General features: G+C 42.7%; 1 protein-coding gene across 1 annotated transcript in view; it reads right to left on the bottom strand.

The window, feature by feature from the left end:
• Nucleotides 1-13,833, bottom strand: part of eml1 (EMAP like 1) — a 196,160-nt gene extending 182,327 nt beyond the window's left edge. The window contains exon 1 of the mRNA XM_067991785.1: nt 13,641-13,833. Coding sequence (XP_067847886.1) covers nt 13,641-13,668 — 28 coding nt within the window. The 5' untranslated portion in view covers nt 13,669-13,833. The remainder of the gene's footprint in view (nt 1-13,640) is intronic.
• Between the last annotated feature and the right edge of the window lie 430 nt (nt 13,834-14,263).

Raw genomic sequence — 14,263 nt, 5'->3', positions numbered from 1 at the left:
TTTTTCACATTCCCAATAAAAACCAAGAAATGATACTCATAGGAACAGATGTAAGCATTTCAGCCACTCGAGCCTGTTCTGCCATTCAATTAGATCATGCATGATCAGTACTTCAACTCCATTTATCTGCCTTTGATCCATATCCCTTTATACCCTTACTTAACAATAATCTACAGATCTCAGTCTTGAAAGTTTCAATTGACCCAGCCTTTTGAGGGAGACAGTTCCCGATTTCTATTACCCTTTGTGTGAAAAAGTGCTTCCTGATTTCACTCCTGAATGGCCCAGCTCTAATTTTAAGATAATGCCCCCATGTTCTGAATTCCCCCACCAGAGGAAATAGTTTCTCTGTGCCAATTCTATCAAATCCCTTTACCATTTTAAACACCTCCATTAGATCACCCCTCAACCTTCTAAACTGGAGGGAATACAAATCAAGTTTATGCAACCTGTATTTAACACTTTAAGACCCAGTATCATTCTGGTGAATCTGCGTTGCACCCAGGCCAATATATTTTTCCTGAGGTTCGGTACCCAAAACTGAAAACAGCACACCAGATAAGGTCTGACCGAGGCTCTGCACAACTGAAGCATAACTTTCTCCCCTTTGTAGTGGAGTCTAATTGTTTCAGTATGCTTTCTCCCATCAGGAGGCCCTCTAGTGTTCAATTATCAATATACAATTACAATATCTATCAGTCTTGGACAGGTTTAAATTGGAAGTGGGAAGATTAGAAGGGATACTGAAAGCCTCTGAGAGTTTGTGACAAAGGTGACATTGTTTGGTGCCTGGGGGTTTCGGACATATAATCCGTCAGCTTTATCACTCAGTTAAAGGTGAAGGACACAGTTGAAGACAGTTTGTTTAAGAACATTCTCCAGCATCTGAGAAATAAATTATTATCTACAGCAAGCCTCAGCCAACCCAAGTGGGTAAGAGTGAGTGCAGCCATAAAATCTGCCAGAGTTTTGGTGCAATTGTGTAGTGCTCCTGCCATCGTCCTGGCAGAGATCAGCGAGATCAGCAAGACTAAGAATTGAATGTGGGCCTTTCTGATCTGTATGGCTCAACTGCTCACTGCGTAGACCAGCTAAGCCATAAGGGGACCTAGTCCGATTTGATTTTAATCCATAGTACCTGACAGAGCGAAGCAGGAACAAAACAAATGATATCTACAATAACCCTGAAGCACTGCGACAGCCATCATTAAACTAGCACTGTCTCTAAATTCTTGCTGAAGAAATGTTAATGCAAAGGTTGCAGAAGCTTGTGCTGCCCTCTGAATGACTGAAGAGCACCCACCCGTGCCATTACAATGTCAGCACAGTAGTTACTCATTCCATCAACCAGTACTGCCTTCAAGGGAAGGGCAACTCTTGGACCTGCAAATTGATGCCTGCATCCTCTCTTCGAGATGTTCCCTTTAAGGGGGGCTTATTTACACCGTGATTCTCAGAATGCAGAACTACTGTAGACTCATGTATGTGGTAAAGTCAATAATGATGTTACAAGTTTATTGCTGTACTTTTGTTAATACTATAGCTTGGTTATGAATCTTGATGACAGCAGAATGTAAATAAATTCTATAAAATAGAACACATAATTATAATCCATGCTTTCTCTAGCCAGCAAAGACTGGCTTCTTGGATACATATAGTAATACTTACATAATTCTCTTGATAGTTTTGCCTTACTCTTTTTGATATATATTTACTACATTGTGATATTGAAATGAGTACTATAGTGTGCATGGCTGTACACTCTGCCTAATGGATTGCAGGTGTTTTGTCCTATATAAGATCTCAAATAACCAATAGCATCTGCAAGGTTTTGGAACAGGCAGGATGCTTTTCCCTGTGTGTATTAATTTTCCTGTGTAATTTTAAAAGGGTCATTAATCAGTTTAGGTCATTTCTGTTCAGAAGGAATTGTATCAGAATTTTCTGCTTTGGGCTTTTTAAACAAAACCAGTTGTTCTGCCCACTCTGTAGACTGTGCAATGTGCTGTACAAACCAAGAGCTGTCACTTAAAGCCCAGAATTTCCATTGTGTTTGCACTGTGACACGGTGGTGGAAATATGTACTGCAACCTAGAGTGAACCAGTTCTAGCATCTGTTAGGAAAACAGCAGAGGAGATACAGGAAACGTAGCCTTCTGAGTTACCAAGGATCATGTTATCATTATACACCATCATACACTAAAACACACATGTTGGAAGTACTGGTTCTACAAAAAACCTTTAAATCTACTTACTTTCACCTGTACAGACATTATAGTTAATTAACGACAGCCAACACAGATTTGTTAAAGGCAAGTCGTGTCTGACAAACTTGATTGAGTTCTTCAATTAAATAATGGAGAGGGTTAATGAAGATAGTACAGTTGTTGTTGTGTATATGGACTTTCAAAAGGCTTTTGATAAAGTGCCACATAATAGACTTGTTACAGAAAGTACAGAAGAGAACTGAAAAAGGAAATGAGAGGCAAAGAGAGTATATAAGAAAAGATTAGCAGATAACATAAAAGGGAACATTAAAGTCTTTTATAAACATATAAACATAAAAAGGATAGTCAAAGGGTGGGGCCAATTACGGAAATCTTGTGAGGGCAGAGGCCGGGGTACTAAATGAGTAATCTGCATCTGTCTTCACAAAAGAAGATGCTGCCAATGTCACTGTAAAGGAGGAGAAGACACAGAAAAACAGAGAGTAGTGGTGAACAGTTGTTTATCAGACTGGATAGAAGTATACAATGGTGTTCCTCAGGGATCAAGTATTAGGACCACAGTTCTTTATGATATATATTAATGACCTGGATTTGGGTATAAATGGCATAATTTCAAAGTTTGCAGATGACCTGGGGGTTCACATACACAAATCTTTGCATAAGTTGATAAGGCTGTTAAAAATACATACAGGATACTGGGCTTTAAAATAGAGGCATAAAGTACAAAAGCAAGGAAGTTACACTCAACTTTTATAAATCACTGGTTAGGCCCCATCTGGAGTATTGTGTCCAATTGTGGGCACCATGCTTCAGGAAGGATGTCAAGACCTTAGAGAGGGTGCAGCTGAGATTTACCAGAATGATACCAGGGATGAGGATGATGGAGAGACTAGAGAAGCTGGGATTGTTCTCCTTAGAGCAGAGATGGTTAAGAGGAGATTTAATAGAGTTGTTCAAAATTATGAGGTGTTTTGATAGAGTAAATAAGGAGAAACTGATTCCACCGGTGTGTGGGTGGGTAACGTGAAGACACAGATTTAAGATAATTTGCAAAAGAACCAGAGGGAAGATGAGTAGAATTTTTTTACACAGCAAGTGGTTACGATCTGGAATGCACTGCCTGAAAAGTTGGTGGATACGGATCTAATAGCAACTTTCAAAAGGGAACTGGATAAATACTTGAAAGGGAAAAATTTGCAGGGCTATGGGGAAAAAGCAGGGCAGTGGGACTAATTACACAGCTCTTTCAAAGAGTCAGCACAGGCACAATGGGCTGAATGGGCTCCTTCTTTGCTGGAAGATTCGATGATAATGATAGCTACAACATATCTGTAAGTTGGTTGGGCACTTGTGCATTAAAAGAGATATAATTCTTATCATGTTGTTATACTGCTGACAAGAAGAACAGAATCTATTTACAATGATCCAGAGCCAGCAGTGTAGTTATGCTGAAAGCAAAAGGAGAAAAAACTGGAAATACTCAACAGATCAGGCAGCATCTGTGGAGAAACAGAAGTCAGTCAGTCAATGTTTCAGGTCTAAGATACTTCCTCAGGACTGGGTAGTTATGCTGTTAGCTCCACATTCCTCTCTTGTCAGGCAAAGCAGAGAATGATGCATATGAGTAAGCACAATTACAGAGAGTTCTGCTAATTAGTGTCCAAATGCTGATTACATTTAAAATAAAGAGCTGGGATATCTGCCTCCTTGCTCACATTAAAATGTTTAAAGTTTTCAAAAGTCACTTTGTACCAGTTATAGTTACCCTGCTGTGAAACAATGTCCTCAAGGTGATCTCATACTGCTTCCTAAAATGGATGAGGGGTCAGTTCTTGCAATAAAAAAGCCATATGGGGCTTCATTTTAGCACCCGCTATCGGATGCGTTCCTGGTGGCAGGGCTCCAAAAATCGGGGAATCCCGGAGCGGGTCCGGAGCCCGGCTCCAACCCGCCCACTTCCGGGTTCCCCACAGACGCGCCGGTGTGCGCGCGCAACCCCCGCAGGTGGGAATCCCGCAGGCAATTAAAGCCAGCGGGATGCCACTTAAAAGTATTTACGTAGGTATTTCAGATCATTAACTGACCTGATTAAGTGAATATGTGAGGAGGGGTGGGATTTTATAGACAACTGGAACTGGTTCCCATACTGGGGGAAACACTCCCAGTTGAAATGGACGTGTTGCAGCTATCAGCCTGTGGCAGCTGCAAAGGTCCATTTGACAGGTGTGGGGGGGGAGACCCTCACTCATTGCAGGAGGCCACTCTGTCACTTGGGACAAAGTTTGGCCTCAACCACCCTCCTCCTGACAGTCAAAGTCACCAACCTGCATACTTACCCCGGGGTCCGGAGACATGTACCTACCTTGCGGACCCCCTCAGATGTACATCTTGCGGATGGGGCCGCCGTAGCTGCAGTCATGACCTCCTCGGAGGGCGAACAGCATCACCAGCCCCACCAGCCTCGCCGGCCACGCCGTCCACCTCTGACATGTGGAGCTCCACAACAGAGTGCTGTGACACATCCACCTGCACAGCAGGAGGGAGGGCAACCGCAGAGAGAGATGCGTCGCTGAGGGCACTACCCTCGCCACAGGGTCCACAGACCGAGGCTCAGCTTCCTGGACCTCTCTGAGCAGCAGTGCACACGGAGGCTCAGAGTCACTCGACATGTAGTCGTGGACATCTGCAGCCTCCTTCATGCCGAGCTGCTCCCGGTTGGCCCGAGCACCATCTTCTTACCTGTCGCTGTCAAAGTCACCACTGCCCTCAACAACTTCTCCTCCACATCCTTCCAGGGTGCCACTGGGGACATCGCCGACGTCTCCACAAAAGAGCCCTGCAAATACACCTACACCACTCTGCAGTGACACAATGGGTGTCATCAGTTGTGGGTCTTCATTGTGATCCTCAGGAAAGGGCATTATTGCACAAACCAGACAAGATTCGCAAAGACGTGGCAGTAGTGGTGCCAATATAATATGTAATGTGAGTTGGTCAGAAATTCAATATAAGTAAAAACCATGACAAACCCTCAAACACCCTTGTGCATCCCCTTCATGCTCATGATACGTTTGCCTTACGCTGCCTACTGCACATATGTGATGCATGCCCTGTGGCTGCAGCACAAGTAGTGGCAGGTTGAGTGAGGCTGACTGTGAAAGAGATGCACGAGAGGGTGAGTATGAGATCGAGCCATGAGATTGTATGAGGATTGGGTTGAGTGGTAGTGGCGGGATGAGTACTGGCGAGGTGAGTAAGTGCAGGTAAGATGAGGATGAGCTTTGAGTGGGTATGAGGGGTGATGTGACAGAGTAGTGTTGGCAGTACAGAAGGAGATGTGGGGTGGGGGCAGTGATGTGGCAGATGGAGTGTAGGGGAATAAGTGTACGCACTTTGGCTGACCTACTTAGGTCATTGCAGCGTCTCCTGCACTGTATGCAGGTGGGCGATATGTTGGTGGTGCAGGTGACCTCCTCTGCCACCTCAAGCCAGGCCCTCCTGGTGGCAGAGGCAGGCCGCTTCCTCCTGCCCGCCAGGGGGAAGATCTCTGTCCTCCCTCTCCTCCTCACCCCATCTAATGATACCTGGAGTGAGGCATCATTAAACTGGGAGCAGCCTTCCCCCTGGGCTGCTCCATGCTGTAATTTTTTCTATTTGTTGCAGCATCTGTCAGTGGAGGACTGCCCCTTTAAATAGAGCTCCTCCAGCTGACAGACCTTACTGCGCATGCGCAGTCCGCCTGACACGCAGATCAGCAGTGGGGAACCCAGAAGACCAGGTAAGTGGATCCAATTAGGCTGCGATCGCGCGGGGGCCAGACTGATTTCACGAGGCGCGTTACCCACACGCCCAATAGCCCCCCCCCCCCGCGAATCCGCAGCCCTGCTAACATCGAGCCCATGGTGTCTACACAAAAAACTGTTGGGTGACTAAATCATTATAATAGCTGAGCATGCTATAGTTTTATCAGGATCATATAACAAATGCACAGGCAGCGGATTTGCAGTTCAATGCACTAATGCGTCGTAGTGGTTAGACAATTTTTCAGTTAAATTATTTCACTCTAAAAATGACTTCAGACCTCCCCATTTAAACTGGACATCAGATCATGTTGCAGTCAAATATCTGAGACCTCATGCCACTGTCTGTAAATATCCAGAGCAGTAGATGATGATAAAAACAAGCTCTTACTCAAAGTCATGGTTCCCATTTACGTTCAGGAATATTCATAAAATATAAATTAAGAATTCAACATGTGTATGGGATAACTGATATTACTAATGGAGTCACTGTGGTGGTTCTTCCACCCCTCGAAGGAAGCCAAGAAAAATAGTGTCTTTCCTTCCATTAGTCCATAGTAGCAGACTGAACAAATATGAAGGTTCACTACACAGTGTTTCTCCTGAGGCTGTATTGGAGATGAAAGCTGGATCCACATTTTACCACAAGATATGATACCAATCGCCGGCACAGCATCACATGCTATAGTAGCGTCATCATCTCCATCTTACACAATCTGACTGCCAAGGTCAGTGAATGTGCATGTTACTGTAGTAAAAGTCACATACAGCAATGTAATATTGTTGTAGTTTAAGTCGAATGATTTACTCACAGCTGCCTGCATATTGCAATATATATTAACATTCTTACTGTTTTAGGTCAAAGAATGACATATGCAAGAATGTATTTCCAAGGAGTGAAATATCTTGGGTTCAGATAACATTGGTAAACCCTCAGTCTGATGTCATCTAAATCCCTTAATATAATTACCGCCTTGTAATACTTGCCAATATGCGTTATCCTATATAAATGATAACTTTCTAAAATATAGAAGTAACATCCCTTTATCCAGAGTATCCTCAACAGTAAATAGCCCTCGTGCTTTGATTGGCCAAAGGAGCTGTTTATTGCCCAACATACTGTGGGCAAAAAAAGGTTATCACACAAATTGAGATAAGTCTGAGGATGAGCTTCATTTCCTGTTCCCAAACACATGTACTTTTCAATGAATGAGACTGTCTGAGAAGAAATGAGTACAGTCCTATGCAAAAGGTCAGAGGTAGCCACCCCCATCAGTTACTAAACATTTTTCTGCCTTGAATGCGCCCACAAAAATATGTGTTGAGTTAGGGTTTCCAGAGATCTCCTATTGTCCATTATATTGTGCCATTCAAAGAATAAAAAGAAAGCAGAGAAATATTCCACCTACTCTGAAGGCAAAGGTAGTTCAGATTCAGTGCAAGGTCCATATTTACATGGGTAATTAACACTGTGGTTAACCATGTTGCACCACACAATAGACTTCCTTCATAAATCCCCAAATAGTCATTTGTTGCCATGGTAATAAAATACCAAAAAGATTCACTCCTATTGTTAAGACTGGATTGAAGAGAGTCCACTGGTCTAAGGGTGCATTGTTTACTACCTGTTAGTCTCACCGACTGGGAAAAGCATGTTAAAAACATTGGAGAATTGGTCAAAACAATGATGTGGGTGATAGTGAGCAAGCTGCATTTTCTCATTTGATATATCAGGATTGCTGCTGAAACCACTCAAGCAGCCATTCCCAAATCCCAATCATTGGATGCAATCCTTTCAAGGACTACTGTAATAGTTCTACACCCCTCCCAACCCCATCAGATTTTCTCCTCTCCTCATGGAAGGTAGTGATTCCTGCTGAACATGATTCCACAGATGCTGCTAGCTCTGTCAGTACCTCAGTCAAATGGCCATTTTTCATGTGTGAACCTTGATAAATTGGGCCAGTGGGCCGATGAATGGCAGATGGAGTTTAATTTAGATAAATGTGAGGTGATGCATTTTGGTAGATCAAATCGGGCCAGGACCTACTCCGTTAATGGTAGGGCGTTGGGGAGAGTTATAGAACAAAGAGATCTAGGAGTACAGGTTCATAGCTCCTTGAAAGTGGAGTCACAGGTGGATAGGGTGGTGAAGAAGGGCATTCAGCATGCTTGGTTTCATTGGTCAGAACATTGAATACAGGAGTTGGGATGTCTTGTTGAAGTTGTACAAGACATTAGTTAGGCCACACTTGGAATACTGTGTACAGTTCTGGCCACCCTATTATAGAAAGGATATTATTAAACTAGAAAGAGTGCAGAAAAGATTTACTAGGATGCTACCGGGACTTGATGGTTTGACTTATAGGGAGAGGTTGGATAGGCTGAGACTTTTTTCCCTGGAGAGTAGGAGGTTTAGGGGTGATCTTATAGAAGTCTATAAAATAATGAGGGGCATAGATAAGGTCGATAGTCAAAATCTTTTCCCAAAGGTAGGGGAGTCTATAACGAGGGGGCATAGATTTAAGGTGAGAGGGGAGAGATACAAAAGGGTCCAGAGGGGCAATTTTTTCACTCAAAGGGTGGTGAGTGTCTGGAACGAGCTGCCAGAGGCAGTAGTAGAGGCGGGTACAATTTTGTCTTTTGAAAAGCATTTGGACAGTTACATGGGTAAGATGGATATAGAGGGATATGAGCCAAGTGCAGGCAATTGGGACTAGCTTAGTGGTATAAACTGGGCGACATGGACATGTTGGGCCGAAGGGCCTGTTTCCATGTTGTAAACTTCTATGATTCTATAACCTTGATTGTTACTAGACCATTTGACCGTGGTGGCCATCACAGCTTAGCCTGATTCTGTCCTAACTTGATGTTCACATATGTGTTCAGTAGCAGGACCTCTAGCTGCTTTGTTGTCCCTCCCTGTCCCATTGGCACAGAGGCCAATTGGACCACCCGTATCACCAGTCCCACTGAAACCAGCTAACTCACCACAAACTTGGGATGAAATCTGTTCTACACTGGGTAATGGATTTACCAGATGAGCCACCAAGGAGCCTCTTTAAATTGAACAATGTTAAAATGATCTTTTCCAGTTCTTTTGATGGGTGCTAAGTATTAAGAGAAGTCAGAAGGAAATTTCTGTTAATAAGGATCCCATGTTGTAAAAGTCACTTACGAGAATAAATTCTCAGAAGATTAATTATCTGAAAAGAAGTCTGTTGAAAATACGAAGACTGAGAGCTGCTCAAGTGTATCACTAATCCCTCTACGTCCTAGAACGCTATGTACATTAAACAACTAAACAGCATTGTTATGGGTTCCTTTTTGTGATCCTGTTTATGTTTTCCCATATTTTGGCTGTGGCTGCTTATATTATAATGATGATGAGTGCGTGTTAAACCCTTCCTCTACAGTATGAACATTTTATTATTAAGTTATTGTAACTTGGAATCATAGAAATTACTGCGCAGAAAAAAGCCATTCGGCCCATCATGCCTTTGCTAGCTCTTAAGCTTCAGCTGTCTTCTCTCATGCTATTTTCCTGCCCTTTCTCTGTATCTCTGTATATTTTTCATTTTCAAATACCTATCCAATTCCCTTTTAAATGATATTGCCTCTGCCTTACCAGCCATTTGTACTAAAACATTCTCGGGCAGACTTTTCTCTTCAATGTCTGGGTGTAAGAGCTTGGCAAAGCACAAATTCAGCTAGAAAAGAAATCTACATCCTAATAACCCTTTGTTCTTCTGATGATAGTACTTAAATAGGATTTTGAACATTTGAAATAAATGTGATCCCACATCTGAACCTGTTTGTGTGATCAGCTGAAACATAATACATCACACAGTCCTGCTCCAAAAGGTGTTCCCATTAAAATTATGGAGCAGGGAGTAGCTTGGCAGCAGGAGCATTGCTGGCTTCATTACCAGGTGATATTGCTCATGGGTTTCAGTCAGATGGAATCCTGCCAAATTGTGATTCTGTTCATTTTTTTAAAACTTGGTATATTTTTGTGCCCCCTTCATGGCTTCACCAGGCATCACATCTAGGACTTCACCCAAATGGTGACTGTGGACATCCCAGCCTTTACCAAGCCAACGTGGGATTCGCTAGTAGGAAATACTGGAGAGCGCTCTCAATTTGGAACTCCGCTCAATTCCCCCTCAGCTTCCCTCATGTGATGACTTGACTAAGACTGGCGCATGCCATTTGAGAGGACTCAGTATGAATAACAGCTAAGGTTGGGAATTAACACCAGGTCTCCCAGTGCATTTAGGTGTTGCAGCACATTTTTTTTTCACTGCTACAGTGTGTTCATGTTTATATTTAGCCAATATCCTCAATATGTTACTCAATTCAGCACAGCAAACAGCTATTTTGCACCATCAAATATGCATTTAAATTATTTTCTATTCTCTCAATGTCTGCATTACTGGGAGGAAATGGTGTAATGTACTGCTGCAAGATTGGGGATGGTGGGGAAGGGATCTTCAGGCTTCCTGCACCTGGATTGCTGTCTAACCATAGGTGTTGGAAGTACTCTTCTGTGATTGAACTCAGTTGTAATGGCCCTTATGGTTAAAAAGGCCACGGACCCTCATTAATCAGGCCACTTATGAGGAATGTTTATGGGTAAGGCCATGTCGGTTTCATGGGACTGTATTACAAAATAATTCACTATCTTTAGGAGAAGAGGGATAAGGAGGAAGAACGGAAAGAGAAAAAAATCTTGTAAGCCCATTTGATAGCCTTTTAAAAATGTTAAAATGCTGCTCAAATTGATGTAACGAATGTTGTTGTGGCCCAGCCTAGTGCATTCACAAAAATCCACTTAGAATTTAAGTAGCCATACTTAGAACCGCAGAAGGCAGCCATTCAACCCATCAGGATAATTTTCACCTGGGTTAAACCCGGAAGTGGGCATATTGGAGCCGGGATGCAGTCCCGCTGAAGAATTCAACTATTTTTACTGCCCATCTGCCCCCAACCCACCTGTTCTTGGGGGTTAAAATGACCCCCATGGTGTTGGTTCTGGATCTTTTCTGGAGCAATCCAAAATTAATCCCACTGGAATCTCCCCTAACCCTGTATCTTCCACTGCTTCAAATGCTCATCTATTCTTCTCTTAAAATGGTCACAGCTTCCCTGTGGCAAAACATTCCATGCGATTTCTGCCACCACTGTGGCCAGCTGCTGACCCTGTCCCAAATCCTGAGGCCCTTTCCTTTTAAATATTCTGGGCAGACACCCATGCCCGTAGTACGTAACGGGGCACCCGATCCATGGAGAAGGCAAAGCTCCAGAGTGGCACCTGAGGTCCTGATTGGGCCAAGGAAAATGGAGGAAAATTGTACAGTGAATTCTTCAGGAGTGCAGTGTGGACTTTATCCAACAGCAATGCCAACGGATCTTTCTGCAATGACACACACCATAGGAAATGTTGCTAATTCTGGGAAAATTTGAAAGGATGATATTAAACAACCATTTACCATATCTAATTACTCTCCTATGAGAGAGTTTTGCATGAGTGGAGGTAGTCCTTTGTACTCAAAGGTGACAACCCTTGTTGTAAAGGGAATCACATCTGGATATTTCTCATCAGCACAGTATGCACTTGAAGTGCAGTTCGCAGCATTTCCAGCCACCGGTCACCCATGCTGTAACCCCTTTCCATTTTCCTGACTCGGGTTAATTATTTATTATGGGAAGGCTCCCAGTGCTATATGCACCTCCCCCTGTGAGTCTACCACAGCATGGGAGGGATATCCTGTGTTTCATTTGCTGCAGCATCTTAAAGGAGCAGGCATAAAATTGAATAGGGGAGGAATATTTCTGCAGCCAGTGTTCAGGGCTGGGATTCAACAGAAGGCTTCCCTGCTCCATTTTCCTTCATTATTTGCTGTGAGACTGCCTGAACCAAGGCAGCCGAATCCACCACCTCCAGTCTGGATAAGTGTGCTAATGTCTATTAAGGTCAATATGAAAGAGTGTTTTACTGACCCTGACAGTCTTTCTGGGGTCAACAAGTTACTGCTGTTCACATTTTGTTTGCTGCTGCTTCTTCTCCATGAGATCAAAAAATTGGGGTTCGTTCCAATTTGGGTTTATTCATAGTGAAGAATCTCAAATGTGTATCCTTCATGGAAAGTGCACTGGTGTGGCTGAGGTTTACAGCTCCTGACGCACAGGCACCAACACTGAATGATCCTCGCACCGAGTTTCACAGCACAAGATGTTATTCATTTTTTGTATCAGAGATCTCTTGCTTCCCCTGTGTCCACTCCCATCTGAATGGAGTCGGTCATTTTTAAATGAGCTGACTCAGAACTGATCCTGATCTCCATGGGATCCTTCCATTCGAGTGGGCATTCTGGATGCTGATTTTTCGCATTTAAAAAAAATAGCGAGAGATGAATAAATGCAACAAAGGGTAACACTAGCAGAATGTGCTGTTTCTAGTCCTCCGGGCTTCAAGGTAAGAAATGGCTTTGTTTGGCTTTTCGGATTATGATGATCCTTCAACCCTGAAAGCACAGGCTGTCTAGCTACTGCTAGTCAGCTCACAGAGCAGCATTGTGTGAACTGTTCAACTTTTTATTTTCCTTGCTAATTTTCTCCCATCCTAAAAGCAGTCAATTCCTTTGCTGGGATAGCTTAACCCAAGACACCATTATTCTGTGTAAGCTTTGACAGTGAGTGTCAGTAGCTATTTTTCCATGAAGTCTGAGCCCAATAACGTGCACAGATGTGCAGCAGAGGTTGCTGGAAAGCAATCAGGAGCAGGAACCCTGGCAATTTTTTTATCCCTCTGTGGCCAATTGCAGCGCCATTACTGTCATCCAGCTGAGACCAGCTAACTCAGTATAGACATGGGATTGACCTTTCTGCTCTATACAGCACTAGATAATCTCACTGAGCCATTGGGAGAACTCTCCCAACACTTTAAATGTTGAGCACATTTCTAAAGTGATGCATAATGCACATTTTGCAATTAAACAGTACAATCCAATCCAATCCATATCAACAATATGAAAGTTCTTTCTTGTTAGTCAGAGAGCCTCATACCCTTATATATTCTGGTTAATTTGCCTTTTAAATGCTAGAATTAGTAATACAATTCCATTTTAAACAGGTGAGAAAAGTACAATTCTCAGAAACACTTGTGGTATGCAATAACCTGATGCATTTTAATATAATTGCATTAAATATGTACATTTATAGGATGTAAACAAACTGTCTGCCTTCATAAAAGAATTATTAACTTTAGGAATTATTAATACACAGGACTGCAATTCTCTAAAAATGGCACAGTGACTATTTTCATACATTTAAATGTGCCTCATATACCTTTCTCTTGACCCCTGCAGTATTTATTTTAACTCTATTACTCTTTGGATATTTACAGATTTTGTAGTTCTGCAGACTAATCAACTCAAGCATGATTTGGATGATTCGTTTTACCTAGCTGCATATTTAAAATAAAAGCAAGTTTAGCTTAAGTTGCTGCTTCATGACAGGCTGGTACTGAAGGATTTGACGCAGAGTGTACAGCTTTTAAATCTGTACCACAGAGCACGAGCTGTAGCAGTAAACTGAAACTGGCACTTACCCAGAGTTAATCCCTCACAGTCAGACATCACGTACAAAGAGGTTTTTTATATTTCTTCCCTTCTTTCCCACTATTTTTTACCTAAACCACAGCAAAACCTAAAGTTAAAGTCTTCTGCTGAAGTGCACACTGTGAACAGTAATCGGCCCCAGCTGCAACTTCACAGCACTCCCCACCCCTGCTAATGGAAACAAACAGTCCAGCTTCTCATTACAGGATGTAAAGAATGCAATTCTGTGCCAGAACTCTCTACTCCCATTGGTGGTTAAAATTATCTATTCCCCGCCCATTCCCATCATATTCCCACCCAAGGTCACAAAGTCATATTGGATTTTTTTTAATTGCCATTGAAATATTAATGAGGCAAGAAAGTACATATACAGTTTGAGGATGGCTGAAAAAGTCAGATTTATTTGAAATGGGCTAATTAATGTGTCAGCTGATGTCATGTTACAGTAAGGGACAGTGCGACTTTTCCTGCATGTATAACCTCAGGGAACAAGGAGTCACACAGTAAACTACACTGGCAAGTTCACAAATTAAGGGAGGAGACTATCATTTGAAATGACAGTGCAAACGTCAGCCAGAATGCAGTCTCAGTTTTTATTTATATTCTATCTTGT

Source organism: Heptranchias perlo, chromosome 10 (assembly GCF_035084215.1).
Source record: "Heptranchias perlo isolate sHepPer1 chromosome 10, sHepPer1.hap1, whole genome shotgun sequence".
Lineage (NCBI taxonomy): Eukaryota > Metazoa > Chordata > Chondrichthyes > Hexanchiformes > Hexanchidae > Heptranchias > Heptranchias perlo.
The sequence above is the reverse complement of the archived record's forward strand: the minus strand, read 5'-3'. Positions and strand labels throughout refer to the sequence as shown.